Source organism: Mustela putorius, unplaced genomic scaffold (assembly GCF_011764305.1).
Source record: "Mustela putorius furo isolate JIRA1106 unplaced genomic scaffold, ASM1176430v1.1 tig00000929_pilon_pilon_pilon, whole genome shotgun sequence".
NCBI lineage: Eukaryota > Metazoa > Chordata > Mammalia > Carnivora > Mustelidae > Mustela > Mustela putorius.
Window position 1 is genome coordinate 868,323 of NW_025421520.1, and position 14,173 is coordinate 882,495.

The 14,173-nt window shown below is 52.1% G+C and overlaps 1 protein-coding gene across 1 annotated transcript in view; it reads left to right on the top strand.

The window, feature by feature from the left end:
* The window catches only part of PTPRN2 (protein tyrosine phosphatase receptor type N2), a 612,016-nt gene that overhangs the window by 193,404 nt on the left and 404,439 nt on the right, over positions 1 to 14,173 (top strand). Inside the window, exon 5 of the mRNA XM_045086284.1 lies at positions 616 to 976. Within this exon, the coding sequence (XP_044942219.1) occupies positions 616 to 976 (361 nt within the window). The remainder of the gene's footprint in view (positions 1 to 615; positions 977 to 14,173) is intronic.

Genomic DNA, 14,173 nt, shown 5'->3' on the forward strand with positions numbered 1-14,173 from the left:
AGCTGTCCTGGACGGCGCCCGAGGGAACTGGAAACGCGGCCCCAAGAAACTTGCCCACGACTGTTCCTCACGGCGTAACGGCCCCACGAGGTCCACCGATCGACGAACCCAGTGTGGGCGCTCGTCAGGGCGAGGTGTTTGGCGGCGGGAGGGAGGCAGCCCTGGGGGTCCGTGGCCGAGCTCCTCGAGCACAGGGCGCTCTGGGCAGGAGGCACAAGGCCGTGTGCTCAACGAGTCCCCGATGGGACCCGTCCCAGAAGGGCAACTCCGCAGAGAGGGGAGTGGACCTGCGGCGGCGAGGGCAGGGGGTGGGCTGAGTGGGAGCTTTGTTGTGGGGGGGACCCGGCGTGCTGGAAGGAAGGACCGTGGGGACGTTCACGTGGCTCTGGACGTGCGGGAACCGCGGGCTGGGTGTTCGGGCTGTGCGACTCCCATCCGGAAAGCGGCAGCTTGAGCGCGGGGCGCCCGCGGACCAAGTGTGGTCTGTCGGTGCCGGGAAATCTGGGCGCCTGTGGGATTTGGCGGGCGCTGCGGTCCTTGAGCGCTGGGAGCCGGTGCTCTTCCGAGGGGCTGACGTGGACGCTCACCTGCTGTGTTTGCTCCCGGCCCCTGCAGGGTGAGGACCCCCGCGCCGACGGCGTGTTGACCTTCACTGCGCAGACGGCGGCTCTGACCTATGCTCCTGGGCCCTGGGCCGAGCACCCCGGGAGCCGCCCTTTGGGGACCCGCGGCCGGCTGCAGCCTGACGAGCTCAGCCCCAAGGTGGATGGCGGTGCCGAAAGGCAGAGCCCGGTCGCCGCGCTGGTCACTGCTGTGGCTCGGAAGCCCCCTGCACTCCACAGGGAGGACGACCCAGGGCCTCGACACCGGCTGCGCGGACCTTGGAAAACAGCGCGGGTCCTCTCGGCCCCAGCAGCCCTCCGGAAATGGTCTCTGCCTCCAGGAGACCCCGAGGACCCCCCAGCCTTGGGCGATGGTAAGTCAGCACCCCCGACAGTCCCCTGGGGTCTTGTTGCTTCTTTCTGGCTCCTGCCCGGGGCCAACCCCTTGTACTCTGCCCATCCTGAGTGATTGGTGGCCGGTAGCGCTGCCCCAGGTCAAGGCTGCACGGTGCGGCATGAGGAACGGCCTCCAACACCCTCCTGGCCCCCGCCGCTGTGGGAGAGAAGCAGGTCATCGTCCGGCCCCGCAGCAAAGGGCTCTTCTGGGGGTGGTGAGAGCTGAGGGTGTGTGGGCCCTGTCCACAGCGTCTGTCATGTTATGTCACTGATGAAGGTGCTGAACCAGGCTGGGGACGTTAGCAGATCTGGCCCCAAACCGTGCTGGCCACAGAACATTTGGAAAATGGAACATGAAGTCTTTTGCTTTCAGTGTATGTCACCCCTCAGCACTCCAAACCTGGGGCCACCTCGTGGAGTTACGGTGGTTGGCCTCTCCCCCAAATCCCAGTGACACTAACGTCACACAGTGCCGAGAGGTGCCTGTGTGCCTCAAAGTGACCGGCTCTCACACCGCTCCTCCGGGGTCTCCCGCGGGTCGCGGCCCTGCTGAGGCCACCCCAGGGAGACGGGGTACGGACGGCCCCTCCTCTGCTGGGTGCAGGGGGCTCTGGGGTGTCTGTCTTCTAAGACATCGAATATCAAGGGAGACTGATAAAATGTGACTTCTTCTTTGAAGATATACAAATAATAAAATTGAGCAGACAGCGGGTTTGTACAAAAACGGAGCAGGAATCACATTAACATCACCGTCTTTCTGTGAGTGACGCCTTAATTGGATTTGCTCTGACATTCTTCTTTCCCCGGTGCTGCTGCTTTTCAGCTAAGTAGGTCTCTGTTCTCCCTCTCTCGGCCCACGAAGCCATCACGGCTGCTTCTAAATGGAAGGAAGAGACGTCCTAATTAGCGGGAGGCCCGGTGCTTTCTTCTCCGTCCTGGCGCGGAGGCAGGGCTGGGAGAGAGCAGACTGTGTTCGTGCCCACGGACTGTTTGCCTGTAAATACAGCATTGTGCGGCGGCCCTCCCCACGGGCGCTACCGCGGCAGCCGCGCCGCGCCCTCGTCTGGGGGCCGCCTCTCCCCCTTCGGACCGCACGGCTCTCAGACCCTCTTGCCGGCCCGTAATTGCAGACTCCGTCGGAGGCCTTTGCTGCTGCTGGCACTTTCCCATCGCCCTTCCGCTCCCCGTCTCCCGTGGCTCCGTGTCCCCCACACCGGGGCAGGAAACGCACCGCGGACGGCCGCGCCCGCCATCCAGCCCCGGGGCAGGGCCTCTGCTCGCTCCGCCGGCCCCTCTCCGTGGCCCTGAGCGCCCACAGCGTGAGCTCCGGTCACGCCGTGGCCGGTGTCCCCGCTCTGTAACACGGCTGCCCTGCCGCTGTTCTCATCTCCCCCAACTTCAAAAATCCCGCCGGTCAACATCTGTCAACGGCTTCTGCCCTAGTCACTGGTCATAGGAAGCCCGTACCGGAGGGCCTTGACAGCCATCCGAGAGCCAGCGTTGTTCGCAGAACCTGACACACTCGGGGGTCCGTTCCCGCTCGGAAGGGCTTCCCGCCTCGCTCTCCCCGGGGACCGGCCCTTCGTCCCGACACCCCAAGGTGCAGATGCCCGGGAACGTCCTCTTGGAAGAAGCTCTTCCGTCCCCAACGACCCTTATCAGCCGTGCACTGTCTGGCGTTTTCTCCTGGGCTAACTGCCATGTCGGTGGTTCTCACACACGCCGGCTTCCCAGCTGCACGGAACGCTTAAAAAGAAGCCCGTGAGACGTCAGCCACACAACAGACCAAGTGCCGTAGGGGACCTTTGTGCGCTGCGTCACGGGCTTCGGCGGAAGGCGGCTCCGGGTCTCCCGCTGCTTCCTGCACCTGCTCCTCCCGTCCTCGGAGAGGGGGGCTCACCCGTGGGAGGATTAATGTGATGTCTCGACACGGCGGTCGGATCAGCGTGCACCTCTCCTAGTGGTCGCAGACTTTCCTTACGGTTGCTTTTCCTTTAAGCAGGATCAAAGAAGAGCCCTTAAAGGGGCGGCTCTGTGTAAACTCGCACAGCGCTTTCCCTTCTTCTTCCGTTTCTCAGAGCATTTTAGAAAACGAATTCACTTGTCATGGTTTTTGCTGATTGTGTCCCGAAGATAACATGTAACTTGTTCCTTTGCTTCGTACTTTCTGTAAACCTGGAGCTATAGGACCTGGATTAAGACTGGACTGTGCGGCTCATGCTCAGAAAGGAGGGTTCCGTCACCGAGACAGTCGGGTCACCCCACAGTCAGGTCAGCGAGACAGAGCCGGGTCACCCCACAGTCAGGTCAGCGAGACAGAGTCGGGTCACCCCACAGTCAGGTCAGCGAGACAGTCGGGTCACCCCACAGTCAGGTCAGCGAGACAGAGCCGGGTCACCCCACAGTCAGGTCAGCGAGACAGAGTCGGGTCACCCCACAGTCAGGTCAGTGAGGACAGAGTCGGGTCACCCCACAGTCAGGTCAGCGAGACAGAGCCGGGTCACCCCACAGTCAGGTCAGCGAGACAGAGCCGGGTCACCCCACAGTCAGGTCAGTGAGGACAGAGTCGGGTCACCCCACAGTCAGGTCAGCGAGACAGAGCCGGGTCACCCCACAGTCAGGTCAGTGAGGACAGAGTCGGGTCACCCCACAGTCAGGTCAGTGAGGACAGAGTCGGGTCACCCCACAGTCAGGTCAGCGAGACAGTCGGGTCACCCCACAGTCAGGTCAGCGAGACAGAGTCGGGTCACCCCACAGTCAGGTCAGTGAGGACAGAGTCGGGTCACCCCACAGTCAGGTCAGCGAGACAGTCGGGTCACCCCACAGTCAGGTCAGCGAGACAGAGTCGGGTCACCCCACAGTCAGGTCAGCGAGACAGTCGGGTCACCCCACAGTCAGGTCAGTGAGAACAGAGTCGGGTCACCCCACAGTCAGGTCAGTGAGAACAGAGTCGGGTCACCCCACAGTCAGGTCAGTGAGGACAGAGTCGGGTCACCCCACAGTCAGGTCAGCGAGACAGAGTCAGGTCACCCCACAGGTCAGGTCACTGAGAACAGAGCCGGGTCACCCCACAGTCAGGTCAGTGAGGCAGAGTCGGGTCACCCCACAGTCAGGTCAGCGAGACAGAGTCAGGTCACCCCACAGGTCAGGTCACTGAGAACAGAGTCGGGTCACCCCACAGGTCAGTAAGACAGAGACTGGTCACCCCACAGTCAGGTCAGTGAGACAGAGTCGGGTCACCCCACAGTCAGGTCACCAAGGACAGAGTCGGGTCAGCCCCACAGTCGGGTCACTGAGACAGTTTTTGGGTCACCGTAGCGTCAGGGCTGAAGACAGAGTGGGGGCTCCTGGAGGCACATGTATGACGTGTAGATGGGAGGGAACTTACTTCGTTCCTCTGGTGGCTCCTGGACTCGGAAGACTTGACAGTCTCTCAGCTGCAAAGTGTCGCTTTCTCTCTTCATTGTGTGCAGAAGTGCGTGCCCAGTCTCAAGGGCACAGAGCAGCCAAGGTCACTGGGGGGCAGGGGTGTCAGGCAGAGTAGAACGGGTAAAGATTTCTCTTTTTACATTTTAATAAAAAAGAATGAGACGGACGCCTGGGTGGCTCAGTGGGTTAAGCCGCTGCCTTCGGCTCAGGTCATGATCTCAGGGTCCTGGGATCGAGCCCCGCATCGGGCTCTCTGCTCAGCAGGGAGCCTGCTTCCTCCTCCTCTCTCTCTGCCTGCCTCTCTGCCTACTTGTGATCTCTCTCTGTCAAATAAATAAATAAAATCTTTAAAAAAAAAAAAAAGAATGACAGAAGACCAACTTTCCTCTAAATTTGCAGGCCGGGGCTTCCTGAAAATAACTTTTAGACTCTGCACTCCTGGGGTTCAATTAGAGCTTGTTAACCGCCGACACCAGGTGGGCCATTTCCAGCCCTGCCGGAGAGCTGCCCGTGGCATTGGCCTCGCCCCGCCGGCCTGTGAGGCAGGTGCAGCGCGCCGTGAGCACGGAGTCTCTGGGCCGTGGTCCGCATAAACCAGGCTCATCATGAAGGCCACAGGACCCAAGCCCAGGGGAGGTGCCCGAAGTTTTCAGGGTGGTGCAGCCTGGACCCCAGGGATCTCGTGGGCCCGGTGCGCTGCTGCCGGGAAGGGGGACCCTGGGGTCCTGCAGAGCACCCGGGCCTCCTGTGTGACTCAGCGCGGGGGCTGCCCTTGTGCAGCACGGGCAAGTGCGAAGTGGACGCCGTGTTCCGGTTTCACGCACAACTGAGACTTGTGAGGAAGTCGACCTAACAGGTCCGGCAGGCGTGCATTTGGCGAAAACTGGTCATCGCAAAGAGCCCCTCTTCTTCCGTGCTCACTGATCGACAGCAACTCCCTGCAGTGCGCTCTGAGGCCGTGTGTGAGGGCGGCTCGCGGGGAGGCCTGCGCTCGGCAGCCCGTTGGCGGGAAGTTCAAGCGTTGCCGTCCAGCTCTCCGGCTCAGGGACCGTGGCTGCTGGCTGCCCACGCAGGACCTCCTCTGGCAGCGGTCGCTCTGTACTTTCTGGCTTGGTCTGTGTGCTGTGGGAATCGGTCCGTGGACGATTGTTTGCTTTTTATCAGTTATGGGAAAAGCAATGGTCACTGCAGAGCTCGAACGTTAGGTGCGGAGAAAGAAGACCTAAGTCAGGTCGGGCTTCCGTCCTGAGCGACGCACGTGCGCGCCCTCTCGGCCCTGGAGGCCTCGGCCCACCAGGCCTCTGACGCTGTAGCGCTGCTTGTCCTTCAGTGCACTCGCCAGGCCTCGTGCTTCCTCTCGCCGGAGACCCGACCGCGGGCAAGTCCTGGGAGCGCTGGCGTTCTGCGTAATAGAGTTCCAGGTCTGCTTTTTTACATTTAAATTTTTAGAAGTTGTGGTAAGATACGCATGACCCAAAACTGACCACCTTCAGCACTTGAAGAGCATGGTTCAGCGGCTTTAATTGACATTGTTGTACACTGTCACCACCCTCTGACCCCAGGACGTTTTCCTCACCCCAGACTGCGACTCTGTCCCCATGACACACGAGTCCCTGTGTCCCTCCCCCGCCGCGGCCTGCAGCCTCTCTTTTCTGTTTCTGTGGGATGGACGGCTCCAGGGACCTCTCAGGAGTGGAACCACACAGCACGTGTTCTCTGTGACCACCGTTTCTCGCTCGGCGTCATGTCGCCAGGTTCCTCTGTGCTGTAGCGGGCGTGAGCCTTGCCTCTGTTTTCAGGGCTGAGTGAAACGCTTTCGCACAGATAACACCACAGTTTTTCCGTCTGAGGACAGACGTTTCAGCTAGTGTGGATGCTGCTGCTATGATATATTTAAATGTCTAAGCTAACTTTTGCATTATCCAGCTATGAAATGCATGTTTCAGAAAGATCTGAATAGTCAGCGTGTGCCAAGGGAAAGGCCAGCACTACTCCATCGGTGACGGCTGCGCGTGTGGATGTGAGCGGCCTCGCGTCCGTGTGTCCTTCAGATCTCCCGGCCACAACCAGTGATCCACACACCCAGACATCCTGTTCTCACAGATGGACCCGGGGTGCAAAGATGCTGGCGCTTTCCCGTTGAGCTTCGGGGAGTCTGGGGGTCCCTCTGTGTCCGTGCCTCTGCACCTGCGTCCTTGCTGGAAGACCCAGTGTCCTTCTCGCCACTGCCCCATCGTCCAGTTAATGAGCCTGGAGCTTGTCTCGTGGCGCATGTTGTTAGCCCTTTGCCGCGTCATTCAATGCATTTCCGTTACATTTTTGTGGGGGCGTGATCATCTGTATCTGTGCGGACCGTTACACACTCGAGTCAGTTCTCTGCCTGTGCAGTAGATCAGTGTGGACACTTGGGTGCCAGCCCTCCGAGGGGCTGAAAATCCTTACATAACTTTTGACTCCCCAAAGCTTCACTGCTGCTAAGAGCTTTCTGTCGCCCAGAAGCCTTACTGCCAGCATAAACAGCTCACGTACTCTGTATGTTCTGTGTGCATCACATACTTATCTTTACAATCAAGTTTTTCCATTTTGCAGCAGGATAAAGGAAATGTGGTTAAAGAACACCGTAAGTGAGAGAAGACATATGCACAGCACCTGTGCTAGAAACAGCCCGCGGGCGGCGGTCTGCCCTGTCCCCAGCTGTGCGGGTCGCCGGTCGCGGGTCGTCCGCGCGCCGGTTCAGTCTCCACTGCTCGCTCAGTGTTGCTCTTCCCAGACGACCGTGACTGACATCCTCATGCATGAATCTTTCCAGACCGTAGAACCTTGACCGTAGTTTTCCCCAGGCTCAGTGGCCACAGAGCTTTAACCACACCTAAAGTCACTCTTTCTCCTTTTTTTTTTTTTTTTTAAATAAACTAACTTTTAGAATGGTTTTAAAGTCATAGGAAAATTAAGATGTGTAGAGATTTCCCGGATACTTTCTGCCCTCACGCGTGCAATGCCTCCCCTGTAAACAGCATCCCCACCGACGTGTCACGCTCGTTCCGGCTGAAGAGCCGGCCTTGGCACATCATTATCACCACAATTCAGGGTTTAGTTGGGGTTCATTCTTGGTGTTTTACGTTCTGTGGGTTTACACAGACATACACGGACTGTGTGTCTATCATGATAGGATTGCACAAAATAACTTCACTGCTCTGAAAGTCCTTCATGCTCCCCCGTTCATCCCTACCCCCAGACCCTCCAACCACCGATCTCCATGGTTTTGCCTTTTCCAGAATGTCTTAGAGTTGGAATCGCACAGTGTGTATTTTCATACTGGTCTCTTTCACTTAGCCGTATGCATTTAAGGTGCTTCCATGTCTTTTCATGGCTTGACAGCTCATTTCTTTTTTGCACTGAATAATGTTCCACACCTGCATGTACAAGAGTTTAATCTATCCATTCACCTGCTGAAGGACATCTTGGTTGCCTCTGAGTTTTGGCAGTTATGAATTAAGCTGCTAGAATATAAACATCCACATTCAAGGGTTTGTGTGGACATATGTCTTCAGCTCCTTTGGGTAAATGCAGAAGAGTGTGGTTGCTGCAATTAGGAGTTTGATGTTTGTGTTATACAGTCAGGCTTGTGATACACTTTGAGTTAATTTTTGTGAAGCATGAAGGTCTGTGTCTAGATTTACTTTTTTGCATGTGGATGTCCTGTTGTTCCAACATTTGCTGAAAAGACTGTCTTTGCTCTGTTCTATTGCTTTTCCACCTTTGCAAAAGGTCAGTCGACTATTCTTATGGTGGGTCCAGATCTATATGTCTGTCCGTTTACCGGTACCATACTGTCTTGATTTCTGTAGCTTTATAGTAATTCTTGAAATTGAGTAGTGTCTGTCCTCCAAACTTTCTCTTCTCCTTCAATACTGGGTTGGCTCTTCTGCGTCTTTTTCTTCTCCATATAAACTTTAGAATCAGCTTGTCAATATCCACAGAATAACTTGCTGGGATTTTGATTGGGATTGTGTTCAGTTATAGATCTCAAGTTGGGAAGGACTGATGTCTTAACAATACTGAGTTTTCCTATCCATGAACATGGACTATCTTTCCATTTATTTAGTTCTTTGATTTCTATTGTTAGAGTTTTATACTTTTCTTCATATAGATATTGTAAATATTTTGGCTAAAGTCATTCTTTAAAATCAAGTCTCAGTGATGACAAGTAAATCATATGGAAGCACCTGAGGGGATGGTCCCTCATGCACAGTTTTCTAAACGGTTACCCAGAACTAATGGCAAATAACCTGCAGTGTGTCCACCGGTAGAAGCTTCCAGTCTAATTCTTGCTCACTGATAACACTCAAGACCAAACCAGGCAGGAAACAAAACCTCTAACCAGTGTATTGGAACTCCTTTTTTATCATTTTGATTTCATACCTTGTGGAGTCTGGACTAGGAAGTAGGAGAACTTAATTCATATTATTGCTCTGCTAACTTTTGGCCTAGATATTCCATATGCCAGCTTCCCCACCACAACTTGTTGTTTTTCCTATTCAGATATCTTGCTATTTTATAGGTTGAATGGCCGAGGTGATGAGTGTTCTCCACACACCCGTCCCCCCACCCTGTACGAAAATGGATTCTGTTGTACTGATACGGAATGTTTCCTGGGGTGGGAGTCTAGGCACTTTCTTTACTAGCTGAGCCATTTTCTGTGTGACCCTTAGCAAGTTTACTCATGAATTCACTCATTTATAGAACACCTGCTGAGCACCAGCTTGTCGAGAGCCTTTCTTACTCTCTTTCCTCAATCAAGATAAGAGTGTCGTGATAAGTGTGTTTGGGGCCTCTTCCTGTTTGAACTTCCCGTGATTATGAAGTCCTGCCTTTGCCAACTGTGTTGTTTACTTTCCTATTTATATTGTGGTGGGAGTCCCAGCCTGGAAATTCATATGGAGCCAAGAGTATACCCTGCAACCCCAATCTCAGGAGGGCACCAAACCAGGACTTTTCATTGTCACAGTGGTAGATTTTAATATTGAAAAACCAGATTCAGATGCTTCTGTCATCCTGGAGAATATATGCCCACATTTGGGGGTCATATTCACTTGAAAGGAAGCACTTACTGCTTTTTTTGTTTTTGAAAATAATCCATTCACGTTTGAGTGAAGGCCAGTGTTGCTCTAAACCCTTCGGTTAAACAGACAAACAGGACCAAATCGACCACGTAGTCACTGGAGTAAAGAGGCTCCCTCTCAGAGCTGGCCCCATGAGGAGCTGTCGATAAATTCTTCATCCTGACTTTATGCCCTTCCCTGGGTTTTATGAGCACCTTCTAGAACACAAGGAAGAAGGCAGCCATGTTATCAAAGTACCTCTTCTTTCAGTGAAATTTAGTGTCACATTTGATGTAAAATGCCTAAAACCTTGTATTGTAGCTCATCACATACTGTGAGGTCAGCAAGTAGTCTGCTCTTTCCCAAGGTGGAGGAGAGGCAGGAGCCGGCCACGGGAATCTCTGGGTATCAGTCTGTGACTTCACACAGCGGGAAGATGGCTCCTCTTGTCTTGCCTTCTGATCTCACCCCACCTGTCCAGCATCCTTGAAGTGGACACACCTGAGTGGGTTGCTCAGCTGTGCGGAGAGAGCAGCTATATGTGACCAGGATCCTGACTCTGCATTGCCCCAGTCCCATGCCTTCCTCCTTGCCTTAGAGATGGCTGTCCTTGGCTTCTGCACCAGCAAAAAGTCACTGATCAGCTTTCAAAGGAACCTGCAGAGTCTTCCACTCTGCCCCCACATGACAAGTATGTTTATCGGCATCTTGGGCAGATGAACTTTCAGCCTTCCCTTAAGTACCTGTGACCTCATTGCTTCCCTGGGAAGTCCATTCCACAAGAAGCTTCATGTGTTTTCTAGAAAGTTCTTTATATAGAGAGTAGTAATGAGTTGAAATCTGTCTCTTTTAGATGGATGGGTGGGTAGGGCACCTGAAGATAACTTACTGCGACCATCATTCCTGTCACTTTCCACCAGGAAGGTCTCCTGGAAGAACACAGAACAAGTGCACTCTCTTTGCCGCCTGCCACCCTCACATACAGTGTCATCTTCCTGCCTGCCACATTTCCAACCCCAAAACTCTGGGTTAATGGAGACCACTGAATCTGGTAATTTGTGTCTTCCAAAGACATAGAGTGGGGTCTTGGGAAAGAGCTGAAGGGTCAGAGGCTCCTTTCCCTGTGAGATGTGAGGATGTCGGTGGCCCCCACACCATGGAGCTGGGATCTTGAGTCCCCAGGGCTCTGTGGGCAGTGATTGGTTTGCACGTGAGCTCTTAGCTGCAGCTAAGTATTAACCATGCACACCTGGTCCTCCACCAGATAGAACTTGGCTGCTAAGAGGGAGTTCAAAAGCTCTTGCCATTCAGAGAGGATTTCTATGACTGGGATCCAAATGCTCCACTGGTTTAGCCTATTTGGCTGATGTAGAAAAAAATTCAGTTAATACTCTTGGCCATTCCTGGAAAGTTTTATGTCCTAGGCTGGTATTTGCCCTCAAGCACATGCCCAGGCCACCTCCCCTTGCCACAAGTTGGTCAGTTAACATTATGAGTGTGAGGATTCATATTAATGGGAATTTCAATGAAACATCCTTTAGAAAGCAGTTTGTCGACCCTGCCACCAACTGAAGTGACAGAATTAATGCCAAACCTAACTTGACTTTTTTGTTGTTGTTCTTTGTCTCAGTGTTACATGTACTAGAGAGACTGGGTGAAGATGATGTGATGACAATGATGATGGTGATTGTGATGATAGTGGTGGTGGTGATGATGATGATGGTGGTGGTGGTGATGGTGGTGATGGTGATTGTGACGATGGTGCTGGTGATGCTGGTGATGGTGATGGTGATGATGGTGATTGTGATGATGGTGCTGGTGATGTGACGTGTGATGGTGATGATGGTGATGGTGATGATGGTGATTGTGACGATGGTGCTGGTGATGTGACGTGTGATGGCAATGATGGTGATGGTGATGATGGTTGTGGTCATGATGATGGTGTTGAGGTGATGATGATAGTGATGATGGTGATGATGTGTATTTTGACATGACTAAATTGTGTACTTTCATACACTCACGGTGATGAAGACATTCAAGAACACGAGCTTTACGCGTGAACCACATCTTCCTTGTTAAGGCGGTTTCGTAGTGAGGTCATCCGTACAACACTGCTTGTCCTCTAAAGCTTAGAATGTTTTGTCTGGGGGACCCTAGTAAGACATATAATTTTGGTCGGTCATTTGCAGCAGTCATGCTTGCGAGTTGATCTCCTACTCCAGGCCTTACATATTTGACGTCCTGACATTTGTGTAATTGCTCTGCTAGAGTCCACTTAGAGCACTGAAAGCTGCTTAAAATGTCATTATAAGCTGCCCGGGTCTCAGAATTATATGGTGCTGTTGATGGAACAAAAGAATGTTCCACTTTGATGCACGTGGTATTTGATTGTGCTCTGAGCTGTGGTCCCTCTTCAACCCACCAGGGCTAGCTGGGCTTTTTAAAAAGGATCTCTTGATTCATGTTCATCTTCACATGATTGACAGTGGGTGCCTTTGAGATAACTCGGTGTGGTTTACGGTGGTGGCATGGAAGATGATTTCTGACATGTGTTAATTGTTTTCATTGTCAGTGGGGCAGTCACTTTGAATCTGCCATTGCGTGCTGAAGGTTTGTTGTTGTGGGGGTGAGAATAATAATTTTTTTTTTTTAGTTATTTTTTTACTAATGAAACCTGAAAAGTTTCTTTTTTGGATGAAAGGAGATAATTCTAGGAATCATATTTTATCATTCTGTTGTGAAGGTATTTCTCATTAGAGGCATTTTAAGAGACCCAAGGGAAGTCTCTCCTGATCTTTTTCTTAAAGGACTTGAGTTTTATCATGTGGTGATCTGCTCCTATTCTTCTCCAGATAATGAGAACAGACTGAAGGAAGCTGAAGAAAAAAGATATATGGTAACAGTAAGAATTTATCTGAGTTCTTAAATGTTGGAACAGATTATTGGAAGAGGGGCACAATTTTGCTCTCACTGTATTGATTATTAGAAATATGGTCGAACATCTGCACACTATTTTGTTATCATAGTAAACCCTTCAAGTGGGAATTATTGGGTTCCCACCTCCCCCATCTTCCATACCCTGGATTGTTTATCTGTCGCCCTATCAGCACCAGACATTCTATGTGTTTTCAGTCGCTTATTTTCTTTCTCTTCCGATACGGATGAATGCTTCCTGAAAGCCAGGGCTTTGTTAACGGCATTAGTGCTGCACCTGGAAAGTAACTATGCCTAGAAAGTGTGCAGGGAAGCAAGGAAAGAATGGCGGGAGGTGGGCGGGAGGCAAGGGGGCGTCTCCTGAACACTTCTGTTCAAGTTCAAGGGCCTCTGGGAGGCATGAATCACTCACTGATCGTCAGTCACCTTAATGAGACCTGGAATAAGTCTCCCATACTGTGAACAGCACAGAGAGGCTGCCTGAAGAGCAACCTGGGGGGCAGGAGTAATGTGGGGACCAAAGGGAGGGGGCATTTGGACATAGGGGGACGGGACTAAACCCCGGACTCCTACACAGAGGACAGCACAAGGGAGTGAGGGATACAAACATGCCGTACATGAGAATCTAGCCTGCCCCATAGCTTCATCCGAGGCCAATTTGCTGCGAACCAGGACCTGAATAACCACCGTGATAGTTCTTGTGGCCCCTTTGCATGGCTGTTCCAGCAAAATAATCCCATCGGGCTGCAGTCCTATATCTGGAGACAGTGGGAGGCTGGAGCCTGGGGCTCCAAGAGGAAACTTTCTGGTGGGGTAGGCAGTCAGCCTTGACTCAAGGGCTTAACTTACGATGAATGTCACAGGGGAGTAAGTGACATCCTCTGCCCACTGAGTGGTGTGGGGCAGGGACTCCAGCTTGTGAAGCCCGTTAGGATGGACGCCTCCACTCTGCAAGACGGGCCTGGGTGCAAAGCCTTGGTGAGCCCAGGTGCTTAGGAATGCAGCGTTTCTGTCCAGAGATTTTTCTGGTGAAGTTTGCGTCCACCGGAAATACATTTTTGATTCAACACTCGTTAAACGTTTCTCATAAATGTCTCAATACACTCTCTGCCTGGGTGAATGTCTGGGGGCATCGTGACCCCCCAAAAGGACCATGCATTTAGGGTGCAGCACCGTGCTGTGACGGGCCTTGGCCAGCTGTAGCAGGACTTCGACTTTTAGGTGCCTTTTTCCACGTTCTGTGCCATCGTTGGAGTGATGCAGGACACTGAAGTGGGTGTGTTTATTTATACTGCTAGACATGAAAGACATGAGATGTATTTTATTGATTTTTCTATTTGAAATATATTCTTGAAATTTTTAATGAAAAATTTTTGCTCAGGGTAATTCAGAACCCAGAATTACATGGTAAGATTTTTTGAAAGACATAATTTGGGTTTATCTTTCTAAAAAAATCAGTAAGGCCGTAAATTAATCGGGTCGCCTTCATTAGACATTATAAACAAGGAGAATTTGTAGATCATCTTTAGCAAAAGTCAAGCTTTATATTTTTATATTTTAAAAGTTTTATAAGTGACATTTGTCAGATCTAAGTTTGTCAATGTAATTGTTGATTTCTGAGGGTAGAATGTAGGGAGTAATTTACAAGTAGATTTTTTTTAATGGTAGGAGTATCATTTATTTGCAAGTAGATTCAAATTTTGGAGGCTG